Here is a 24928-nt window from a genome sequence, read left to right as displayed (position 1 = left end):
GCCCCCTTGAACTTATGTACTTACTGTGATTGTGGTACTAGTACATGATCACCCGTGTGAATATGCCAACACATTTTGCACCTGTTTTGCAGGCTGGGTGAGGTTTCAGGGCACTCCAGACAAGAAGGTGTTTCAAGTTTGGTGGTTGCCAGAAGGGCAGGAGAGGAGGGACTGCAAATATTTATTTTAGTCTTGTATTTTTATGCAGAATCGGTTGGAGTTTCTTGGCCATACAACATAGGATTTCCTGTTGTGGGCTGTAAGTGACTACTAGGGGTACTCCGGCCTACTATTCAATCTTCTTATATGTGAATAAATGGCCTCAGTTGATGGCTTGCTGCTTTGCTTAATTGGTTGTCGATTTGCAGAACAGATTTTCAAATCGACATCTGGCATGGGGTATGAATATCTGAATGACTATGCAACATGATTAAGATTCTCTATTACAACAAGTGAATAATACAGCAGGAAATACATGCCCTAAAGACACTATTAGATAAAGACACAGAGGAGATGAAGGACAAACTCCAATTATGTTACTGTAAACTTCAGGATATGATGATCAACAACAAAAATAAAAAGCACCATAGACTGAGACAAAAAGTTTCCATCACCACAGGCACAGGTGCTCATCGAGGTCACCAGAACTGCATTGTGAACCTTTCCTCGTATGAGCCTGACAAATATGAAATGTCTGCTCTCTCCAAAACTCTGTCCTTCTGTCCTACAAGATCTGTGGACAACCTTAAACTCTTTAATGACATGGATTATTCTTCAGAAAAATAAGACTCAGAGGATATTTCCAAGCTGGGCTGTTTCTGTCTGCTCCCCAAGATCCAGAAAGATGGCAATCCAGAAAAGCCTATTGTTTCTGGTATTGGCACCTTGACGGAAAGTATCTCTGGTTGGTTGGAAAATCTCCTAATACCATACCGACAGAACTGATCACAGAACTTATACAATTTGTGCTCACCCACGACTATTTCTCATTAATAATAATGGTAATAATAATTCTTTATTTATATAGTGCACACCGATTACGCAGCGCTGCACAGAGCTTGCCAAATTGGTCCAATATAATCCCTCCACCAGTATGTTTTGTGTGGGAGGATTTGGAGAGGATCTGTACCTACAGTGTATGGGAACATCAATGGGTCAAGGTGTGCACCCGCACACATCTTTTCATGGAAAAACTGGAGGTGCATAATTTTCTACATGCGCCACAAAACCTATGATCTACCTCCATTACATTGATGATATTCTGATCATGCAGGTGAGGAGCCCCTGCTTCCTTTCCATGAGGGTTACAACTTTCACCCCAACCATCAATCTGAAATTAAGCTATTCAGATAAGGAGGTACACTTTCTGGATACCACAATACAAATTAAAGAGAGCCGCTTAACCACAACAATATACTACAAAGCAACGTATAGCCTACCTCAGACCACGAACCTGTACCTCAATCCGAGCAGGTAAATAAGATCAAGGGGGCATTTCTTCTAATGTGGTATACCTTATTATGTGTGAACAGTGTCCAACCACAGGCCTTTATGTTGGGGAAACTGGTCAGAGACTTCATCAGCGCATGAACTTGCACCGATCCGACATTAAAAATGAAAGGAAAGATCTCCCAGTGGCTGAAAATTTCTCTGGAAAGGACCACACTATTGAAGATTTGCAAATTATTAGATTTAACACCTTACTAAGTGATCTAACTTTACATGCCAGCTTCATGACCCACTATATTTTAACTGGAGGCCACAAGCAGATAAGAGCCAAAGCTCTCTTGTCACATCTCACAGGTTTTTAGTCTGTTGCCATCCTGTCGTACAAAACATGTCTCTGTATATATCAGTCTGTTGTTTTTTAATTTTTTTTTTTTATATCCTTTGATCACTGCCTAGTGTGTATATAATGCTGTGAAATTACTGTTTCATACATAAGATCATGTCTAAGGAAGAAGCTCACCATCAAATATACTCAGCATTTACTCTTCTTCTTGTGATGAGTAGTACTATTTAAAAGTCTGTGGCAGATATGTTACTGTGTATCCCTTGTTGACGGCCAAACTTTGTAGAGTTCTCCAGGTAAAATTTCCGCTGAAATGTAGCAATAATTTGTTGTACATTTATTCCAGTGATGGTCATGGTGAGGACAAACTGAACAGTGACCGTGCAACAAAGAGAGTTGCTTCATTGACAAGGAGTCACAGTGTGGGAGGACCACTCCAGAATATTGACTTGCCTCAAAAACCATTGCATGGTGTGTCCACTGTCAGCTTGCCTAACAGTCTACAGGAAGTGGTGGTAAGTTGACATGTAGTTGTTTTTGATGCTCTTTTTGGTGGGTGTTACTATTACCATTCTCTTTTGATTTTTTTTATTGTATTTTAGAAATAATTTTGACAAATAAAAATATAAATATTTTATAAAAGTATTCATTCTGTACCATACCTTTTTCTGTTTCTACTTTGTCTTTCTTGAACCTTCTTTATAGCTGGCTTTCTGTTTGGTCACAGTTTTACCCGGTGCATTACCTGAGGCTCATGTCTCTATATTCACTTGTATCTTACATCCTTCCTTAGGATCCCTTGGAAAAGAGACACAACCCTCTCCCTGTTTCCGTCCCATATCTTAGTCCTCTTGTACTGCGCAAAGAACTGGAATCTTTGCTGGAGAATGAGGGCGAGCAAGTGATCCATACATCTACTTTTATAAATCAGCATCCAATCATCTTCTGGAACCTTGTATGGTACTTCAGAAGACTGGATCTAGCAAGCAATCTGCCCGGCCTTATCCTGACATCAGAGCACTGTAATGGAGGGGAACAGGTATGTTTGTCTTCCTATTAAATCTTGGCTTCCATTTATTAATGATGCCACCTTCAGGTGCGTTGTTTATAGATAAAAATAAAAAGGTAAAAACAGATGTTGTGCTTTAAGATCCGAGATTGAAACTCTGTTGTGGCATATTTTATAGGTGCCCCAATCATCCCTGTCACAAGATAGCAAACTTGTTTACATCCAGTTGTTATGGGATAATGTAAACCTCCATCAAGATCCTGGAGAAGCACTTTATATGAAATGGCGAACTTTAGGTAACCTTGAATTAGTCAAATAAGATATAAACATTCAGTTGGTGCACCAAAGGAAGCCTCTACATTGTGTGTATTGATATAATTGTGGGTCTACACTACATTTTCTGGTTATTTAGGATGTCAATTATTAGTTGAACTTGCTTCTTCAATAACGGACTATGGTAACCGAATGCTGTGCTGTGAAGCATACACATACGTACATAGCTCCAAGACAAAAATATGTTTACATAATTAAATCTATAAATATGTTGTTTAACCCTTTAAAGACCTGGCCCTTTTTTGTTTTTTCATTTCCGTTTTTCACTTCCCACCATCAAAACTTTTTTATTTTACATGTAAACAGCTGTGTGACGGCTTGTTTTCTGTGTAATAAAATGCATTTCATAGTGATGGTATTTAATATTCCATGTCGTGTACTGGGAAGCAGTAAAAAAAATTCCAGATGTAGTGAAATTGGTGAAAAAACGCATTTGCACCGTTTTCTTGTGGGCCTGGATTTTATGGCTTTCACTGTGCGTCCCAAATGACATGTCTACTTTATTCTTTGGGTCGGTGCGGTCACGGGGATACTAAATTTGTATAGGTTTTATAGTGTTTTCATACATTTTACAAAAATTTAAACATCCTGTACCAAGTTTTTTGATGAAGTTTTTCAATGCTACCATTTTTAGGATTGTATGCCCTTCTGATCACTTTTTAAAGAATTAAAAAAAAATTTCAAAATGGCAAAAAGTGCCATTTTTGAATTCGAGCGCTATTTTCCCTTAATAATTCCGGTGATAAACGCAGTGAAAAAACGTTATTATATTTTGATCGGCCATTTTCGATTTTCACTGTTTATATTTATATCAGTTCTAAGGAAAGTAGATGATTTTGAATTTTTAGGTTTTTTTAATATCATTTTTTTTTTAACTTTACTATTTTTCAGACCCCCCTAGGGTACTTTAACCCTAGGTTGTCTGATTGATCCTACCATATATGGGGATTTTCCTCCTCATTCATTATTATGTTTGAATCTGACATTGTAATCAATGTTTTAAAACGAGACTGCCTCGGGTCTTCGGAAGACCTGAGGCTGTCATGGCAACAGATAGCCGCTCCCCGATGACACCATGGGGAGCTACAATCTTCAACAAGCTTTACTGGTGGCGATGTGCGGGTTAACACCTAGCACCAATCGCAGGTGTTACTGGTAAATTTTTGCTGCTATATGCAGCAAAGACTTACCAGCTATGGTAAGGCTCCAGGCACTCACAGCTGACCCGTGCCGTGCTATTGCGTCACGGGTCGTTAAAGGGTTAAAACAAAGCCAGGAGTAATATTTATAATAATAAAAATAATATCATCTTGCTTTTGATGCATATTTTGCCTTATCCATTTGCATTATAAATGTTTATCATCTACATTCCCCCAGACGAAGGCTAGCGCCGAAACGCGCGTTGGGGATCATCCTGTCCGTGGCACACTTGGGACATATCAGACACCATCATATCAGACATCACTAGATATCTACTCCTCCCCATGTAACCCCAAAAGTGGTATTACTACACTGGGATGTGCAGCATTAAAAGAAATCTACCATCAAAATCAAGCATTATAGACCAGGGAATCTTTCTCATAGACCCAGACACTGTAACTGTGGTAATCTTTTTATATCTTTTACCCCTAGCCTCCTTTCTAAAATCAACAAACTCTGCTAGTGAGCCTGAAAGGCTCCTTATTGTGTTATCAGAGCCCCTCTGTGCTGCAGATTCGCAGTCTGCACGAGTGTGCAGGAGCACTTTCCTCTCCCACTATGTGCTGAAACTTCCTGTGCAGTGAGCTTACATCATGCAGAGGAAGGAGGGAAGTGCTAAAAAAGCATAATGTGTGTCTGGGACTGTCATCACTTCCATGCACTACAATGCTGCTGTATTATTTGTTACAGGGAAATTGCCCTACGATATCCAGTGGGAGTCCTGGTTATGGTGCACATACACAATGATAGGCCAACTCTGTACAAACACACAAAACAGGAAAAGCTGGCGCTGTTTGAGCCGGGTAATGAGGACTTTTACTGCCCCCTCTGGCAGGATATACTTTTGTTTTAGCTTCTTATGCACTTGTTTTTACAAAAAAAGGCTTTGAAGATAATGCAGATGAGCTTGAGTGGCTCAGATTTCCATAGATGTTAATTGAGCCTATCAGTCTCATTTGAATTCTTTTTAAAGCTTTATTTTCAGAAAAACAAGGGCATAATAAGCTAAAAAAAAGAGCAGATCCTGCCAGAGGGGACACACACCAATATGTCAGTGTGTGCTTGGTTTACATTCCTTCATCCTGGTGGTAGATTTCTTTAAAACTTAATAGTTGTAGTTTTGAACCAAGTGACCATACTTTTGTCTTAAAGGGGTTTTCCTACAAAATAAGTGGGCCTAACTTTCTGATCGTGGGAGTCTTGGTGAAAAGACCCCCCACGATCATTAGATTGAGGGCTCATATGTACCCCAGTTGGAACCTCTTGTCCCTCCCAAAGATGAACGGAGCAGCAGGACGCGCATGGCCAGGCTGCCTTATTCATCTCTATGGAGCTGACAGAGATTGACGAATATGGCGCTCAGAAATCTCTGTCAGCTCCATAGAGATGAATGGGGCAGGCTTTGCATGCGCGTCAAGCTGCTCCTCTCCTCTCTGGGAGCGACGAGGGGTCGGACTGGGGTACATCGTTTTAGTGATCTGTGGGGATCTCATCACCAAGACCCCCACAGTTCAGCAAGTTAGGCCCCTATCCTGTGTACAGGGCCTAGCTAGTTGTATGGGAAAACCCCCTTTAAATGCTTTATTTGTGTATGTATGGGGATGTGAGGGCCACCTTTACCTGTTCTGCTTTGGCATGCAGGGTTTCTAAATTTTTTACTCCTGTTGTACAGAATCTATAAAGAAGACAGGAGCTCCCATACCAAAGGACTTTCAAGAAATCAGCAACTTACTTGAGAGCATCACTCTCAGTATCCAGCACAATGATGTTGTTAGGCCTATCAGCTTGTTACTGCAGAAATCTGCTTCAGCCAAGAAAAGGCAAAGGTAAGGACTGCTTATCTCCTCTGCATGTGGCACTGGAATGGAGTGTGGTCTTAATCTCTGTCATGTATTTCTGTTTATGTAGGAGCATTTACAGAGAGATACTTTACCTATCTCTGGTTGCTTTGGGTCGAGAAAACATTGATATTGGTAAGTATCTTTAATTTTGAGTGCAGATTGTAAACAACTGTTTAATTAAATACCCAAGTAAATAAGTAACATCTTTAACCCTCTTAATTCCAGGCGGTTCTGGAAATTTTGACACCTTACTGGCCAAAGCAATTTTACCAATTTCAATAAAGAATTGTACTAAACCCCAACAAACCATATCTTTTCAGCAATCCCCATTTTCAATATTGCATTAGGGAGTTTATAATTCGCTTCACACCTCCTAAATGTAGATACCTAATATTCATAAAATCACAAAAACTGAAATATTGTATATACTCGAGTATAAGCCGAAAGTACAAGCTGAAAACCCCTTACTTGGCTTATACTCGAGTCTATGAAAAAAAACCCCTCTGTACTCCCCTTTCAGATGCCCTCCGCAGGTCCTCTTCTGAAGCTCTGACTCAGTCTTCGGGTCCCTGCTACGAGTGACACATGATGTCACTCACTTGCCGACATCATAGTCTGTGCACCGCTATAGGCACTCACTATATCAGCAAGCAGCTGACGTCATGGTATATGGGACTGCTGTGCGTGGGGACCTGAAGACTAAGCCGGAGCTTCAGAAGAAGAGGGCCTGCGGGGGGCGTCCCAAGGGTTAGTACAGAGTTGTTGTTGTCTTTTTTTTTTTCTTTTCTTTATAGGCTGGGCATAGGGGGCTGGCTGGCTAAATACTAAGAGGGCAGGCACTGGCTATATACTAAGGGACAGAGAGGGCTGCTGGCTATATACTAAGGGACAGAGAGGGCTGCTGGCTATATACTAAGGGACAGAGAGGGCTGCTGGCTATATACAAGGGGGCAGAGAGGGCTGCTGGCTATATACAAGGGGGCAGAGAGGGCTGCTGGCTATATACAAGGGGGCAGAGAGGGCTGCTGGCTATATACAAGGGGGCAGAGAGGGCTGCTGGCTATATACAAGGGGGCAGAGAGGGCTGCTGGCTATATACAAGGGGGCAGAGAGGGCTGCTGGCTATATACAAGGGGGCAGAGAGGGCTGCTGGCTATATACAAGGGGGCAGAGAGGGCTGCTGGCTATATACAAGGGGGCAGAGAGGGCTGCTGGCTATATACTGGGTGTAGGCTGTGACCAATGCATTTTCCACCCTCAGCTTATACTTGAGTCAATAGGTTCTCACAGTTTTTTGTGTTAAAATTTGGTACCTCCGGTATGACTTATACTAGAGTATATATGGTAACCCAAAATATGCTAACACAAATAATTTTTAAAAAATGCAAACCTTTTAACATAAAGCTGTCATCAAAGCAGAGGTTTACTCACATTATAAGAAGTCCAAGTGAGCAGATTATAAATATTACAGTACACAACATCAACAAGAATTTACACTCCTAAAAATAGTAAAACACTAATGTGTGTATCCATTTGAGCGTGACCCAAAATATGAATGGGTGGAGGGCAGGAATTAACAATATGAGGAGGGTGGAGGACAGGAGGGGAATGGAGGGTAGGGATCCACGATGGAAAGGAGAGAAAGAGAAGGGCCACAATATGAGGAAAAGGGGGAGAGCGAGCAGGAGTACAGAAAGCTAGTACACTATAAGGCTACATGCACACTGCCGTTGCCAGGCGTATCAAAGCACAGCGGGCACACGGCAGTGCCGAGGGAGAGCGCCGCTCACCCCCACCCCCTCCATAGGAATATATTGCGCTGACATGTCTTTCTACGGGGTACTGAGCGGTACGTGTGCGGCACCGTTCCTCTCCATTTGGGCACCGTGAGGCCATAGTGATGTATGGGGGACTTATATCGGCCGTACGTATATACTGGGGAACAAAAGTAAAGGGAGGATAACTTTAAAGAGGGGCAATTATAGGTTGATGAGTTGCATTAGGGGGTATTATATGGGCCCTTAGGGGGTGGAAAGGAGGGCATTATACTAGTATCAGGGCCGGTTCTAGACAAAGTGGGGCCCTGGGCAAAACTAAAAGTGGGACCCTGAAATAAAAGTATTTTATGACCAGTCACAGTCAGCAAGAGGCTGCTTTAGTATGGTAAAACAAACTGTAATATGGGAGAATTTTATAGGAGATAGATAGATGATAGGGAGATTTATGGGCAGCATGGTGGCTCCGTGATTAGCACTACAGCCTTGTAGCGCTGGTCAACATCTGCAAAGATTTTGTATGTTCTCTCTGTGTCTGCGTGGGTTTCCTCCGGGTCCTCCGGTTTCCTCCCACACTCCAAAAAATTACTGGTAGGTTGATTAGACTGTGAGGCCCATTGGGGAGGGGGACCGATATTTTCTGAAAGCAGACACTTGCCCTATTTTCAAAATTGCATCAAAGATTTTATAGACATAGGCGCCTTCATGCAATTTTGATTCAAATTGAAACATTTTATTAAAAATACTTAAAATTTGACTTTGATGGCAAAAAATTTGATCCAAACAGAAAATGTTTACCTTCACATCTCCTAAATGTAATACATGGACATTTGTAGAGTTCACAAATGTGCCCTATTGATATGTTCACATGAATAAATCCACATAATATCACTAAAACTGTAATAACTAGATATCTGCTTTTCAGCTAGACATTTTTAGACAGTCACAACCTGCAAAATATATTAATAAAACAGAATAAAAAGTAAAGGCGCCATAAAACCTATAGAATTTTGAAAGCAGACAACCAGGCGATGCATTTGGCAATTAACATTCAAAATTTCCTCTAAAATATGTACAAATCCAGAATACTTATATAAAGAAAATCTACTTGCCTAAAACAGTAAGATGTGAGGAGAGCATACAGACCCCACATGTGAATATTCACCAAAATATGCAGCAAAGGGAACTGCAGAAAATTCACACAGATGTATCATTGTCTGTTCCTTACACAATGGGCACCCAAATAAATAACTATATATCCATAAACCCCTCTAATGAGATAATAAAAGTCACTTTTAGATGTGCGCCATTGTATTAGCTGCACAATAACAGAACCCTCCGCACTTCATAAGAATGAGAGTGTGAACGTCAAAATATAGGTGTAAATAATGGATGATGGGAAATAAAAACTTTATTCCAGGACATGTGTGTGCTTTTGGTGTTACATATAACTTTATGGACATGTTCTGGTCGCGGTGTAGTCACATTAAGCGAAGAGGATTGAATGTTCATCGTATCAGTCAATTTTTCCAACAAAAAATAACTATCACAAAATAAAAGGGAATAAGAGAGAAAGGGCCACATTTATCACTTTTGGGCGCCTAAGTGTAGTAGTTGCGCCTAAATTCTGGCGCACTGTTTTCCAGAATTATCACAAGCTACAACCATCTGTGATAAGGTAATTTCCTGCCTCTTATTAATCACTTTACTTTAACACAGTTTAGGCGCAATTTTGGCGCAGTTTAGGCGCAATGTTAGATTCAGGCACTTACATGTGATCCTGCTACAAGCTCCTCTCTGCTTCTCCCACAGCCCAGAATGAAGATAACACTCACAGCAGCACCAAGGTGTGTGACACCCAGCACCCAGTGACCTCCTCAGCAGGGGCTTCTCCTGGAGGGGATACCCCAGTGCTGGTCTAATGCTGCACCCCTGTAATTCTGCACAGTATCCCCCTCAGACACTGGTGATACTGTGCAGAATTACATGGGGGACACTTGTCAGTACTATCTGCAACATTCTGTAACGTTCTCTTCTCTTGCTTTGAGCTCAGGATTCTGCAGAATGTTTTGTAAATAGAAGTTGATGAAGTGTAAATAGAGTCTGCAGCTTCTGTCTGCAGAGTATCTCATGTCTGTATGATCTGTTCTAGTGTCTGCAGTGTCTGGATGAGCTTTTCTGCTAGAAATGAGCTGTTTTGCAAAGGGGCTCAGTGCTTTCTTCTCAGTTAACGCCAGCTCTGGGCTGGAGTGTTTTTGCGCCTAAATGAAAAGTCACAAGTGATGAATATCATTAGGCGCATCAAAACATCTGGATTGCTAGGATAAATGATTGAAAGCTGGTTATTTTTTGCTGCACAGCTAGCATTTAGTCGCATTTAGTCGCAAAAATGGCACAAAAACGGTGCGCCTAAATGAAAAGGCGCAGAAACAACAGAAAAAAACGATTGATACATGTGGCCCAAAGTGTGTTCTTAGATTTGCATAGAGAAGGGTTAAAAACATGAATATTAGTTGATATTATCCCTTCTCAAAATGTAGTACTAGTAACATATAAAGTGAATATTTCCATTATCTGTGAGGTGCAGCAGCTCCTGTGTGCAGCTAATTCTCCCTGTAGCCTGATGGCTAAGAATCTGGAGGGGGGGCACTTCAGGGGGCTGTATCTCTGGTTCTGTGACTCATAGAACCTGACTTCTTTTTTCCAATGAAAGAAGAGAGTCTCCTCTTTTATATGAAATTTCTAAATTTGTGTTTCTAAAATGTAGAAAAACTGAGATATTAACTGTTAAACTGCCGTCGGAAGTGATATTTATATATAAAAATGGCACCTGATATTCTCATTTTAAACCTGTATATATCTGGATCCAGAGCACCTAGAAACAAAATTCAAGATTAATTTGAAAGAAGAGATTCTCCCCTTTCTCCATGGGGGCCCTGGGCAATTGCCACCTTTGCCTACCCATAGCGCCGGCCCTGACTAGTATTTAGGAAGTTGTGTGTGTTTTTCATGTAACGTAATTTTTTTGGACAAGCTCTGGGTTACAGCGTTAATATGTAGGCGAATGATCATTTTAAGTTTATTGTTCCATATGACTGTTTGTACTCTGTAAATTAATATTATATTTGTATATGTCCCATATGATTTGTAATAATAATAATAATAATAATTCTTTATTTATATAGCGCACACAGATTACGCAGCGCTGCACAGGCATGTCAAATTGGTCCCTGTCCCCATGGGGCTCACAATCTAAACAACCTAACAGTATGTTTTGAAGTGTGGGAGGAAACCGGAGTACCCGGAGGAAACCCACGCAAACACGGAGAGAACATACAAACTCTTTGCAGATGTTGACCTGGGTGGGATTCGAACCCAGGACTCCAGCGCTGCAAGGCAGATGTGCTACTCACTCAGCCACCGTGTGTTGTAAAGCGCTATGAGATTTGATGGCACTATACAAAGATTATTATTATTATTTGTTACTATATCATCATCCTCTCCCTCCATTACTTATATTAAGTCAGAGAGTAAGTTTGCTCTCTGATTGCTCTATCGGTAGCTTAGTTTTGAAAACCCTCCCCTACCCAAAGTCAATATTTTACTTTATCTGTGAGAAGTTCCTATGTGCACCCTCCCACCTCGTCCTGCAGCCTGTCTGCATGAAGCTGGGGGGGGGGGGTCACTTTAGAGGACTATATATAATTTTGGATCGCTGGCATCTAGAACATCTGTACACTATGTGGATTTTGCTCATGATCTTTTACAGCTTACCACATGCTAATGAGCCTGAAGGGCTATGGGTGTGTTACAGAAGCCTTCTGTGCTCTGGTGTCACAGGCTGTTGACTGGTTCCACACTGCAGCTGCACGTCTCGGTCTTGCCTTCCCCCTGCTCCCTCTGCACTTCATGTAATCTCATTAGCAGTGAAAGGGAAATGCTTCTCAGAGTGTAACAGCCTTTGTAGATACAGCATGGAGGGCTTCTGATGGGGAAGGAGGCCATGGAGTTGCAGTGCCTGGTAATCATGCCTGATTCTGAGGGTAGATTTCCCTTAAGAAAACATTTCTGCTGACCTGTTTATTCTTTGGTGTCATTCATTTAGAGGCCTTTGACAATGAATACCGACTTGCCCATGAAAAACTTCCTCCCGACCTTTTAAAGAAAATGCAGAAAATTGATGTGCCTCCAACCAAGAATGTCGAGTGTTGTCGAAATGTCTTTGGGGCACCGTTAATCTGATAAAGACTTTTTAAAGAATTTTTGGGTATCATTCCATGGATTTCATCCAGCCTTTAATATTACACCACTGCAAGTCATAAATAAGTGTATCATATCAGCCTCAAAGCGCATGGACTGAATATGCCCCTAATGGACACGGAAACATGTGATCCTACACTGTTTTCTTTAGTTGTTTCTTTATAGATACTACTTCAGTGCTACTGTTGCACCTTACAGTTTATTACAAGATGACATATTTACCATGCATTTCAAGTTTGGATCATCTCCAAAAGCACTGCATCCAGTGACTGGTATATCCTAATCGGGTTATGTTAGGCTGCATTTACTTTATTCTTTTTAATATGTGTAAACTGATGAATGGTTTGCTATGACTTATGAAATGTAAAGTCTACATAACAGAGCCAGTTCTCAACTTGGCAAGTGCTTTCCCTATTTACTTGGTTTTAAAGTCGCTTAAGACATTTCTGCCACTCCTATTGAATCTTTTGAAGAGGATCAGTCATGGCAATTTGAGATACTAAACCACACAATGGTCCATATGGACTGGTGGTTTAGTGTCCCAAATCGCCCTTCAGCTAGTCCCCTTGCTATTAAAATAAAAATCCTTTATGCTAACCTCGTTTCGAAGCTCCCCCTGCCTGTACAGTCGCACAGTGAAGCCGGTATACACTGTGGCGCTTGTACAGTGAAGCCGGGGTTTACTGCTCCAGCTTCATTGAGTGTAGGCGCAATGAGCACCACAGATGTGTTCAATGCACCCCATTAGAAACATCTCTAGGCAAGTACAAAGGTTTGGTTTTTTTTTTTATAGTGGGCACCGTATGACTAGCTAAAGGGCAGTTTTGGACTTTATACCACCAGTCCGTAAGGACCTGACGGTGATTTAGTGTACCAAAGCACCCTGACAGGTCCTCTTTAAAAAGACTTTGTAGTTGGCTTCTCTTGTGATTTTTGACAATCTTCTGAAAACCTGATGATAAGCTATGTAAACTTAGGGTCACTTTATTCTTTCTGGTGACGCATGTGGCACATGTTCCAGAGAGACTTGAACCAATGAACAGCTTGGATGAACTAATGAATTTCTCCTATGTATTACATGGTGTATTACTCTCACACTTTGCTGCTAGAGAGCAGGCGATACAGAGAGTAGTCCTCAAATTACTGACATTTTCTTAACTTCTAAGCATCACAAGATAGTCTGACATATAGGCACACTGTAAAACTAGTTGGTACCAAAACCTCTCCTCTCCAGACGAAATATGATGCCAAGGTCAAAAAGTGAATGAGTAGTCAATGTTCATTATTTGTCTCTGTACTGGGGTTGGCCACTTTTATTTTTGTTATTTTCATAGGTGCCCACAAATATCAAGGAAATATAGCACATATATGTGCTGTATAGAGAGCCGCTGGGGAATGTCTGGTCAAGTTCCCTTCTAAAACTCATGAAATCAGTGGCCTAAAATATAATGGTGAACCCTTTTTAAAGTTAAATCCCTTCATTTTTTTTATTCATTCTAAAAGAGGATTGAATGGCATCATTGTCTGGAGTCAAATAACAGTGCCAATAGAGCCGCTTGGGGTGAATTTTGACCTTAGGAAAAGGGGGAAAAACTTGTCTAATTTCTCTGAAATTTAGTAATACTAAAAGCTCTTTGTCCTCTCTTACCTCGACAATAATCAAGTGACCCTTTACTCAAAAATAGAACATTTTGCCTTAAATCTTTTAGTTATTCTTTCTTAATGGAAACCTACCACTTGAAGTGGCAGGTATAAAAAGGACATACCGAGCACCAGCTCAGGGTGAGCTGGTGCCGGAGCTTATTTTTGGTACGCGGGGAGGTACGCGCTTACCGTGCGCGCGGCTACACAGGAAGTGAAGGAGAGCCGCGCGCATGGTAAGCGCCGAGCGCGTACCTCCCCGCGCCGAAGCAGCTTCGGCCATAAAGTTTTAAAAGTGGTTTAAACAGCGATACAGCGGTTTAAAACACTAACAAAAAATAAGCCCCGTGCTCATCCTGAGCTGGTGCTCGGTATTTCCTTCTTATACCTGCCACTTCAAGTGGTAGGTTTCCTTTAACACAAGGTTCTAATGTAACATTCGCAAATCCCCCTGAGTAAACGGTGCATTTGTTACATTTAAGAGGCAGATGTAATATCTTTAGATGTACCCTACCTATACAGAAAATGATAAAAGCAATTGACCTGCATTGTAGGAAACCACTGCTGCCTGAACTGTCTTTCAAGCACACACTACAAACTGTTTTCTCTCTGCTGTGGACACTACGGGAATTTGGTAAACCATAAAACTGGTGGTGTTTATTTGTATCTAAAACTTGACCATTGAAGGACTGGTGGTCCAGAGGTTAGTTTGTGGTACTACATCACAGCTGGTGTCTTAAGCATTACATGCACCATATTTTTCTACGTCGCCTTATGTATGATATTTTTATACAACGTTGATGGGTTTTATACTTCTAAAGCTGGAGATACCCACACACAGACTGCATCACTAGGAAGTTACAATTGAAGTGCATATGTAAACCTAGTGTAAGCCTAGGGCTAGTTGTGTAGTGTTCTTACATTTTATATCTGCTGTTCTGCTGCAATGATGCACTACAGTGTCCTGGACCAATGTAAACCTGGAAGAAGCTGCTCCAGTCACCTGTAGGGCATAAGGTTCGGCACCAGTCAATCTTATTGATTAGATTTTAGGAAGGCTGAATAATCCCTTGATGGATTTCTATGGACACTTTGGTCATGTGACTGAAGTTGCCTGTAATGCTAGCCTTGATATAAGCAGCCGGTTTTACTTATAGCATTACTATACCTATAGCTGTAACATTTCCCACAGGAAGAACTTTAACCCCTGTGTTTTTGCCCATAACTGTACTGACAGACTAGTCCATACCTTCTATTCAGCTAATATTTTCTTGTATGTTTATAAATCAAATATTGCTAAAAATGTATCCTCTTTATGCTGCTGTTGCCCATGTCTGTTATTATCAACTACATTATTACATTTTCCTAAGCTTTCTTTATTCAATGCTTTTAGGTACAGTACACTCCAAGTAATGTTCTATTCCCCAGCTAGCTACATTTTAATGGCATAAATGAAAATGTTATTCCCTCAAAAATCTTATTTAACGTGATGCCGTCCAAAGATCCATCATATGTAAATATGGTGTTTTTTGAAGTGGGATTTGAGTGACAAGAATCTCAGAATTCAGGCTGCACGATAGCACCACATATACACAGTTAGTTTAGAGAACCTACTGTATACTCCTTCATGAATTGCACCCTGGATTCATCCCCATCACCGCTGTGCCTGACGGCTCTGAAACTCTTCACTGCTGTCACCTCCTTCAATGCAAAAAAGGGATATTGAAATGTTTCTATACTGACCCAAGCCACTTTAAGGGGAAGAAAAGGACTTTGCAATATTGTATGGCATCAATAAGATAGGACGTTGATGCAATGTTGGGAACTAAAAGGTTAACAATGTTACATGAAATTGAGTTTTTAAAGCATGTAAATAGTGTACCTGTCTTATCTACCTGGCCTGTGCAGCCACTGCATGGCTCAATATCTTTTTTTCTGATTTTTTTTAGATTAAGAAATTGATTTTTTTTTTTTGTACATTGCAAAGAGAAACTTCTGTATTTTGAAGCTTAACTTCTCAGAATTTTGTATAGAATTATACTATATAGAAAAAGACAAGATTTTGTTCTTTGGAAAAATAAAAAAACAAACTTATGTCTGTGTCCTCATTATATATGGCAAATGTCTATATGTGTTAACCCCTTAAGGACGCAGCCATTTTACAGCTTAAGGCTCAGCCCGATTTTTTGGATTCTGACCTGCGTCGCTTTATATGGTTATAACTTTTGAACACTGTTACTTATCAAAACGATTCTGAGATTGTTTTTTCCCCACATGTTGTACTTCATTTTAGTGGTAAATTTTGGCTGATAAGTTTTGCGTTTATTTACAAAAAAAAGAAAATATGATAAATTTTTTGAAAAATTTGCCATTTTCGAAATTCTAAATCATTGCGTTTTCAGGCAGATAGATTTACCACCTAAATAAAGTGCTGAATAACATTTCCCATTTGTCTACTTTACATTTTCATAATTTCTGATATGTCTGGATAATTTATTTTGATGTCACGCGGCTTACAAAAAGAATATCGCTTTTCTGGATTTTCAGAATTGACTATTTTGGGGATAAATACAGTTTTGAATGAAATTTTACATATTTAGCATCAAAACCCCCTATATAATCTACCCATTTTCAAATCTGCACCCCTCAAGCTATCAGAAACCGCTTTTACGAAGATTGTTAACCCCTTGAGATCTTCATAGTAATTGAATCAAAATGGAGGTGAAATTTAGAATGGTCATATTGTTCCCTTATACGTTCATTTAGCACCAAAATTTACACATTTCCAAAATATAAAAAGAGAAAACCCACCATACAATTTGTTCTGCAATTTCTCCTGAGTACAAAGACCCCCCACATGTGGCTGTGACTTGTTTTATGGGCGCACAGCGAGACGCAGAAGGGAAGGAGGGCGCTGCAGCTGCCAGGATTTTAGTTTCCTCATTGGCCCCTTTTGAAGGCTATAAAATTTTCGCTTTTGCGTTATTGGGGCCATGTGACGGCATTTTTTTTGCGGGATGAGATGCTTTTTCCATTGTTACCATTTTGGGGTTGGTATCACCTATTGTTGAAAATTTAGGAGGAACTTTTTTTGAGGGCAGGAGTAGAAAAGCATCAATTCTGTACTGGATTTTTGACTTTTTTTTTTTTTGGTGTTCACCGTATAGACTAATAATCATGTTATCTTTATTCTATGGGTTGATACGATTACGGGGACACCAGACATGAATATATTTTCTTACGTTTTACTAAATTTGTCAAACAAAACCCTAATGTGGGGAAAAATCTATAATTTTTGTATTGCCATCTTCCAAGTGGCATAACTTTGTTACGTTTTTGGCTACGGAGCTGGTTGATGGCTTGTTTTTTGCGGGACATGTTGTACTTTGCACCAGTATCATGTCTGAGTACATATGGTTTTTTGGTCGCATTTTATATCATTTTTTGTGGGATTGAAAAGGTAAAAATCATAATTTTTGGAGGGTTTATAACAGTTTTTTTTTACGGCGTTTATCGTGGGGGTTTAATAATGATTTACTTTTATTCTACGGGTTGTTACGGACGCGGTGATACTATATATGTGGGGTTTGTGTTATGATTTAGACTTTTTTTTGAGTTATATGTCTCTTTATATGTTTTGGGGGTTTGGGGCATTTTTAGTGATTTATGACTTTATTTTTTTATTGAATAACTTTTTTTTTTACTTTTTCACTTTTATACCATGGGATATGAAGAAGCAATCTTCTGATTGCTTCTTCATGATAATATTCTGCAATACTCATGTATTGCAGAGTATTATCAGTGTCAGCCTATGCACTTGCATAGGCTGGCACTGTGCCAGTAAGATGACGTCACAGACGCCATCTTACTGGCAATTCTTGCAGGTAACTCTGGGGTCCAGATCGGACCCCAGAGTTACTATAGCAACGATCGGCGCACCCCGAAAACGGTTCGGGGGGGCCGATCGTGGGGGAAAGACCCCCCAGATACTTGTTAGATGCCGCGGTCGCGCTGACCGCGGCATCTAACGGGTTAAGCACCCGCGATCGGAGACAACTCCGATCGCGGGTGTTACACTGGGGTGCCGGCTATTAGTTACAGCCGGCACCCCGTGTTTCCCGATGCCGGTTCGGCTCTGATCCAGAGCCGAGCCGGCATAAGCGCCGTGGCGGATATATCCGCCACTGAGCGCTAAGTCACTGCGCTCCGTGGCGGATATATCCGCCGCGGAGCGTGAAGGGGTTAAAGGGGAATTCTGGGAATATGAACCTCCCCGTTTCAAAATTTCATAATGCTATAAATAAGTGAATGCAACAAAGCTCAATGTTATTAATCACAAAATGGACCATAAAAAGTTTACTTTTATGATTCACAAAATGTTATGGGCTTTCTAAAGTAAGCAGTCTCCAAGATGGCCTCCACTGGAAACTACAAGTCTCATGATCCTTTAGTTCTCAGTAACTCCTCCCTCATGCTCTGGTCCCAGTGATGATGTAACAGACTACCCTCCTCTGTTACCATAGAAATGTGTAACTGCCATCACCTCACAGATTCTATAAGGATTATGCAGCACGCTTCAACCACACTGAGCTACACAACAGTCCAGGACTGATCCAAAAAGTCCCACATTAAGCAGAAAATACAAAAGAGAAAAGTTTTTTTACTCTGACCGGAACTCCAGATGTTCAAAGCGAACTCTCCTTCCAGAATTTTTTCATTCAATGGTGTAATTTTCTATTGTGTTGCATAGATGAAAAAAAATGTTTTCTTCCAACAATAGGTCACTATTCAAAACATTCTTGGTGCGGCTTCTCTTCCCTCAAATCCACCACAGTAGAGCGCTGGAAGAACATATGCGTACGAAATAGCGTAGTGTGTTCTTTCAAGTTAAGTTTTATTGGTAAAAAGTTACTCACAAGAGCACTTCTAAAATGCGCCTTCGCCTTCTTCTGGGGCGTTTGACATCAAATTCTAATCCCTTTAACTACTTATTTTCCAAGCCCCATATATTCTATACATACATCAAACTACATAGCTGATATGTAAAAATGTATGGAACCTACCATTTATGCCATACAGTTTACAAAATAAATTCATAACTGCATAGATATCCACACAAATTCTAAATGACACAAATTAATCCAACCATTTGCATATGTATACACCGCTTCTTTCTCGGGAGGATAGTCAGTCCTCTAGATACGCCTACTCCTTTTTAGGTGTTATCCTTCCCTCCAATCCTATCCACAGCGGGAAGTCTAAATCATCCTGACACCTATTACTACATCAGAGACCTGTTGGAACAATGTGTGTACGGGCTTTCCAACCAATCCTATCCAGCGCAGGCTATTCACATAATCCTTTCATTTTTATAGCCACTTTCTTTCGCTGTTGCAATGGCAACCCTGGGGTCCAATCTGGGCCCCAAGGCTGCCTTCTGGCACTGCCTGAAAGATGGAGTCTCTGATGTAATCATAAAGGCACAGTGTCAGCCTATGTATGTGTTTGGGCTAACACAGCTTATACCCTGCACTACATGAGTATTGCAGGATATTATCATGAACAAGCAATCAGATGACTGCTTGTTCATATCCCATGGTGGAAATGAGGAAAAAAAGAAAATAAATTATATATACCAACAAAGCATCTCATCCCTCAAAGAAAAAAAAATGCCATCATATGACCCCAATTACAAAAAAAGCTTACATTTTATAGCCTACAAAAGGGGCCAATGAGGAAGCTAAAATCCTGGCAGCTGCAGGGCGCTCCCTCCCTTCTGCGCCTCGCTGTGCGCCCATAAAACAAGTAACGGCCGTGTGTGTGTGTGTGGTCTCTACTTGGGAGAAATTGCATAACAAATTTTAAGATGGGTTTTCTCTTTTGCAAATGTGTAAATTTTATCCCAGATCCCAGAATAGCTTTGATAAGCAGTGTTTAAAAGTTAAAACCATATAAAGTGACGTATGTCAGAATAAAAAAAAAAAAATGGGGCTGAGCCTTAAGTTATAAAATAGCTGCATCCTTAAGGGGTTAAGATACTTTCAAAGGAAAAAAAAAAACAAACACACAGAATGTAGTTTACAAGAAAAGTTCTTTATTTAAACCATGAGGGTTTACTTCTGGCTGGTTTCAGTTTTGGATGTGGAGGCTCTCAGTGATGAAAGTCTACGCCTCTTGGCGATCTGCTCCTGGCGCTTCTCCTTGGCTTCCTAAAAAAAACAAAAACAAAAATTGTTAAAAATGTTTTAACCAAGGGCCAGTTCACATCTGTTCAGTCTTCAATGGTTTGTATCGGTTGTGAGCCAAAACCATGAGTGGTTAAGCACACAGAACATGTGCAAGTCTTTCCATTATGTCTAGTTGCCACTCTCGGTTTTAGCTCACAATAACAGATGCAAATAACTGAAGACCTTACAGATGTGAACTAGCAGAGAGCAATCCAAACATGGTTAGCAAAACTAGGCTTTTAAGCTCCAAATTTGTTAAGTTACCTTTGTTCTCTTAGCCAACAGCTTGGCATATTCTGCTGCCTCATCCTTGTTCTTCTTTGTGCGCTTCCTCTTCAGGGCAATGCGCCTACGCTTGTGCTGAAGAACTCTTGGAGTCACAAGACGCTGGATCTTGGGGGCCTTGCTTTTGGGCTTCTTGCCTGTTAAGACAACCATGTTTTAATTTTGTACATTCTAGCACTTTTGACAACTTCAGGACAAGAATTGACAAATGTAATGAATGTTGCGGGAATATAATCTGCCTTCATTTAATGATATACATCCTTCAAAAATTTTGCTCCAAAAGTCTATGGGAGTGCTAGAAACAGAGCACAACCCTTGGTCATCTGACACACAGTCCTGCTATTTCTACCACTTGTAACCACATTGAAAGGGAGTAATAGAACCAATGTTCTCATAATTGATTGGTAGGGTCTGACCACTGAGATTGTCATAATATGGTCAGGGGATAACATAACTCATACAATATTCAGGACATTAGTTTTTACCCTCTTGTAAAACCACTGCCAATCCGGTTTAAACTAAGCCCATTACTGCAATTTTGCCAATGTGACAACTTACAAATACTATGAAAGGGATGCAGAGAAAAGTTTGTATGTGAATACTTGTGCAGCAAAATAGTGTTTTAGGCTGGGCTTGCACTGTCCTTACAGTACATTTCTGCTGGCCTCTAGCTCTATCCTAAGGATAATTAAGATTTCACAGCAGTGTAACAAGCATGTAAAATTATTCACAGGCCACACCGATAACCAAGAGTACTACTAAAACCCACCGCCATGACAGTGTGGCTTGCTGTAATAAGCTTGTGGTCTTACCTTCTTTGACAATTGGCCTTCTGACCACATACTGGCGTACATCATCTTCTTTAGACAAGTTGAAGAGCTTGCGGATTTTGCTTGCCCTTTTAGGACCCAGGCGACGGGGAACGGTCTTGTCGGTAAGGCCGGGTATATCTTTCTCACCTAAGAATTCCAAATAAGGTTTAAATCTTAAAACCTAGTCTTATAAGTGAGCAGTCTAATGAATGCGCTTTGTGGCACTAAAAAGCCCTGAGAACCAATAGAACAGAAACATTTAATGCAAGCAACAAGGTTTCCACAAAGAATATGCCGAGTATTGTCTAACCAAAAGGCATGTCAAATTTCTATTTACTATTATGCAAAGCATTATATCTACCACTAAAACCTAATTCTACTTTTGCCATACATTTTTAGCCAACACAAAATCAAGTAAATTCTTTAAAGGAAACCTCTCATTAGCAATACACTACGGATATTCATGATACATTTCTCTTCAAAGCCCTACACGGTCTATATTTACCCAAAAAAAAAAAAACTTTCATGTAAATGAAATTAGAGGCTATTAAGGAGGACAGAACAGCACTATAGGAAGGCATGGTGTAGCCTTATCTCCTGGCATTCCATATGGCAATTTTAATACTTTCATTTTATTTTTAACTTGTTATAATGTCTCATTTTATTTGACTTTGTTCCTCAATCTGTAAATCACTACAGAATTTGATGTTACATATCAGGAATACCTCAGATAACTTGATTTACTTGATAAGTAAAACAGATTTGTAGCACAGATCTGAAAGCTGATTATTTTCTTCAGATATTTTATAGGCATACGGACACAAGTATTTTCAACAAGACATCAGAATAGTAGGTCAATAGAATAACTGCCTTTAAAAGAGGAGTCTTTGAGGAAGTAACATTTCTCACAGTCCTGCTGCTAGCATCTATATTTCAGGATTGTAGCTGGACTTTGTGCAATCCCATGTGATATCCCTTAAATGAACTGTAACAAAGCCCTTCCACCTTTGCTCCAAGAGTGGTGAAAAGCTTCTGCTTAGCTATTACAGAATAAGAAAAACAAAAGCTGAGGAACAATGAAAAACAGATCAAGGAACACAGCAGTTTGAGGAGGCTATGCATCCCTGTTGCTGCTCACACACAAAGGGAAAGTTACACCGATGGCCAGACCTGCTGCCCAACAGCATTGGCATCTCTGTATGGTCAGAACGGCTAATTAATTCCCTTTAGAGGGTTTGCCGAGGAACATACAACTCATGGGCTATTGATTCTTATGGTGTTAGAGTTCTTCTGGTAAAGAGTTAGAAGTCCAGCTCACTTTTTTGTAGTGGCTAGTAAAGCTCAAGTGATGTTCCCAGAGACAGATCTGGACTGGAATCAAATAAGAATCCTCAGACTCTGAACCCATCCAACATATTGATCATCTCTCCTATGGGCCGACGTGTTCAGTAGGTGTCAATAAGCAGACTCCAAGGCCGCTGACAAGCAGAGCCCTGAGCAGCTGGTGTGCATGCACTAGTAACCTGTACATTACCCACTAAACCACAAAAACACAGCATGGAAATTCTAACATCTTAAAAGCTTGCTCCAGATTTACAGCAGATTGCTACCTACCTTTCCGGACAATAACCAAGTTCAACACGCTCAAGTTGGCATCCACAATACAACCACGCACAGATTTCCTCTTGCGCTCGCCAGTCCTCCTGGGGCGGTAGCAGGAGTGGCCCTTGCTGAGAAGAAGGCGGACACGTCCATGAGTGAGGACACCCTGTTTCATGGGGAACCCCTGCTTGTCATTTCCTCCGCTGATGCGCACTACATATCCCTGTTTAAGAATACGGAAAATCATTACCAAGGGCTCCACAAATCTCAGCATTGCTACACCACATACAAGACCACTGCCCTACCTTCCACTCTTCACCCAAGGGATCAGCGGCAACCTCTGTGGCCATACGCTTTTCATAGAAAATTCGCAGTTTGCGCTCATCATCCACTTCAATGAGCTTCTGGCAGCCAGTGGCTGGGAAAGAAATATTAAGCTGCAAAGAAAAAAAAAAAAAAAAACTTGTTATATTAATAGTCTAAGTTACAAAGAACAGCCACATGCCAACACATCAGGTTGTGTTGGGTAAACTTGTCATGAAGGAGCGGAGTTGTACAGTCTTATGCATTGGCAGCCTTACCACTCAAAAAGGGTCTGTCTTATGCATTGGCAGCCTTACCACTCAAAAAGGGTCTGTCTATTTAGGAAGTGGTGCTCCAGGGGCTAATCCAGTGTTATGTCAGGCCAGTCTTACAGGCTACACCATGTTCCTTACACAGATTTAGCATGGGATTTGGTTCAGTCATATTGAAGGTGTTTTCCAGAGATTGAAAACATGGCTGCCTTCATAAACCATACCTGACCATTGTGGTGTGCTTATATTGCCCCTCAGCTCTATAGAGATGAATGCAGCTTAGGTAGAATACCACGCACTACACATGGCCAGACATGCTGGAATATGACTGTGCCCTATGCTGCCAGTTATAGGACACTGACATGGCACATGAGCCGGCTCTCCGTATTGAACCCTGCCGATGACTGACGCACTACAAACAGTAAGGAGCACACGGGGCCGGCGACTACGGAGTGTACCAATTATTATAATGCAAGGGGGGACGCGTGTTTGTCAGACGTCGCGGGTAAAGTCACAAGTCCCCCCCTCTACATGGGCTGCACTCTGCCACACAGGCGCGTACAGGCAGCTATCAGGTCTCTCTGCCTCAGGTCCACCAGAAATCCACCGCCATCCAGCCCCTGGCAGCCATCACACCTCCCTTCTCGGGCACGGCCCGTCTCCTCACACTCCACACTGCGCAGCACGGAAGGTATTTCCTCGCACACGGTGTGGCAAGGCTTAGTTTAATGCTTCATTTCTCGGCTCACCTTCATGGCCGCCGACCAGTCCTCCTGAGGTCCCCGCCGGAAAGAGGCCGAGCTTCCGTGCAGTGACCTCACATAGGGTGGGGGGAAGACACGGCCATGACGTCACGTGCAAATAGCGGCAGCACGCGTGCGCGCCCCCTGGCGTTGGGAGGATAGTAATGCGGCGCAGTCTGTGCTGCTGGTTCTGCTGGATAATGAATAGATGATACAAGCACAGCCTGTATCCGTGCTGGCGCCATCAATTCTCAAGTAATACAGTACCATGTGAGGAAATGGAGAGTTTTAAAGCTTGTTTTAACCCCTTAAGGACGCAGCAATTTTTCAATCATTTTTTGAACTCTACCTATAAAAATCTTTCTACGTTTAAATTTTTCCGTGTAATGAGGGCTTATTTCTGCATAACAAATATCGCACTGCGTATTGATGGTATTTATTATTCCATGCCTTGCACTAGGAAGCAGGAAAAAAATTCCAAATGCAGTGAAAAACGCATTTGCACCATTTTCTTGTGGCCTCTGTTTTTACTACTTTCACTATGCGCCCCAAATAAAACTTCTATTTTATTCTTTGCTTCAGTACGATCACAGGATACTAAATTTATACAGGTTTTATTGTATTTTAATACATTTAAAAAAAATTAAAACCATGTGTACAAAATCTTTCTTTTGTTTTGCCAACTTCTGATGCTAATAACTTTTACATACTTTGGTGTATGGAGCTGTGTCCGGTATCATTTTTTGCAAGATGAGATGACATTTTCAATGCTACCATGTTGAGGACTGTACCACCTTTTGATCACTTTTTGTAAAATGTTTTATATGTTGCAA

At 40.9% G+C, this 24928-nt stretch overlaps 2 protein-coding genes across 4 annotated transcripts in view; one reads left to right on the top strand and one right to left on the bottom strand.

Moving 5' to 3' along the window:
- The window catches only part of DENND4C (DENN domain containing 4C), a 75161-nt gene extending 61201 nt beyond the window's left edge, over nt 1–13960 (top strand). For all 3 annotated transcript variants that reach the window (XM_072153998.1, XM_072153989.1, XM_072153978.1), the window contains 6 exons: nt 2139–2307; nt 2586–2831; nt 2980–3097; nt 6007–6160; nt 6243–6307; nt 12056–13960. In XM_072153998.1, coding sequence (XP_072010099.1) covers nt 2139–2307; nt 2586–2831; nt 2980–3097; nt 6007–6160; nt 6243–6307; nt 12056–12192 — 889 coding nt within the window. In that variant the 3' untranslated portion in view covers nt 12193–13960. The remainder of the gene's footprint in view (nt 1–2138; nt 2308–2585; nt 2832–2979; nt 3098–6006; nt 6161–6242; nt 6308–12055) is intronic.
- A 5965-nt stretch (nt 13961–19925) lies between these two features.
- RPS6 (ribosomal protein S6) lies at nt 19926–24257 on the bottom strand. Its single transcript, XM_072153966.1, has 6 exons — nt 24102–24257; nt 23083–23214; nt 22790–23000; nt 21176–21322; nt 20343–20500; nt 19926–20060 (listed from the first exon to the last, which is right to left on the bottom strand). Exons 1-6 carry the CDS (start codon nt 24105–24107, stop codon nt 19965–19967), a joined length of 750 nt encoding a protein of 249 aa, XP_072010067.1. The 5' UTR covers nt 24108–24257; the 3' UTR covers nt 19926–19964.
- Nucleotides 24258–24928: the final 671 nt, after the last annotated feature.

Source organism: Engystomops pustulosus, chromosome 1 (genome assembly GCF_040894005.1).
Source record: "Engystomops pustulosus chromosome 1, aEngPut4.maternal, whole genome shotgun sequence".
Taxonomy (NCBI): domain Eukaryota; kingdom Metazoa; phylum Chordata; class Amphibia; order Anura; family Leptodactylidae; genus Engystomops; species Engystomops pustulosus.
This window is presented reverse-complemented; position numbering and strand designations above follow the sequence as displayed.

Excerpts from the sequence above, each read along its gene's own strand:
- RPS6 (XM_072153966.1), bottom strand. Across the intron at positions 23,001-23,082 it reads CCTTGGGTGAAGAGTGGAAG|GGATATGTAGTGCGCATCAG; the intron begins GTAGGGCAGTGG and ends ATTCTTAAACAG. Across the intron at positions 20,501-21,175 it reads AAGGCCAATTGTCAAAGAAG|GCAAGAAGCCCAAAAGCAAG; the intron begins GTAAGACCACAA and ends TTGTCTTAACAG.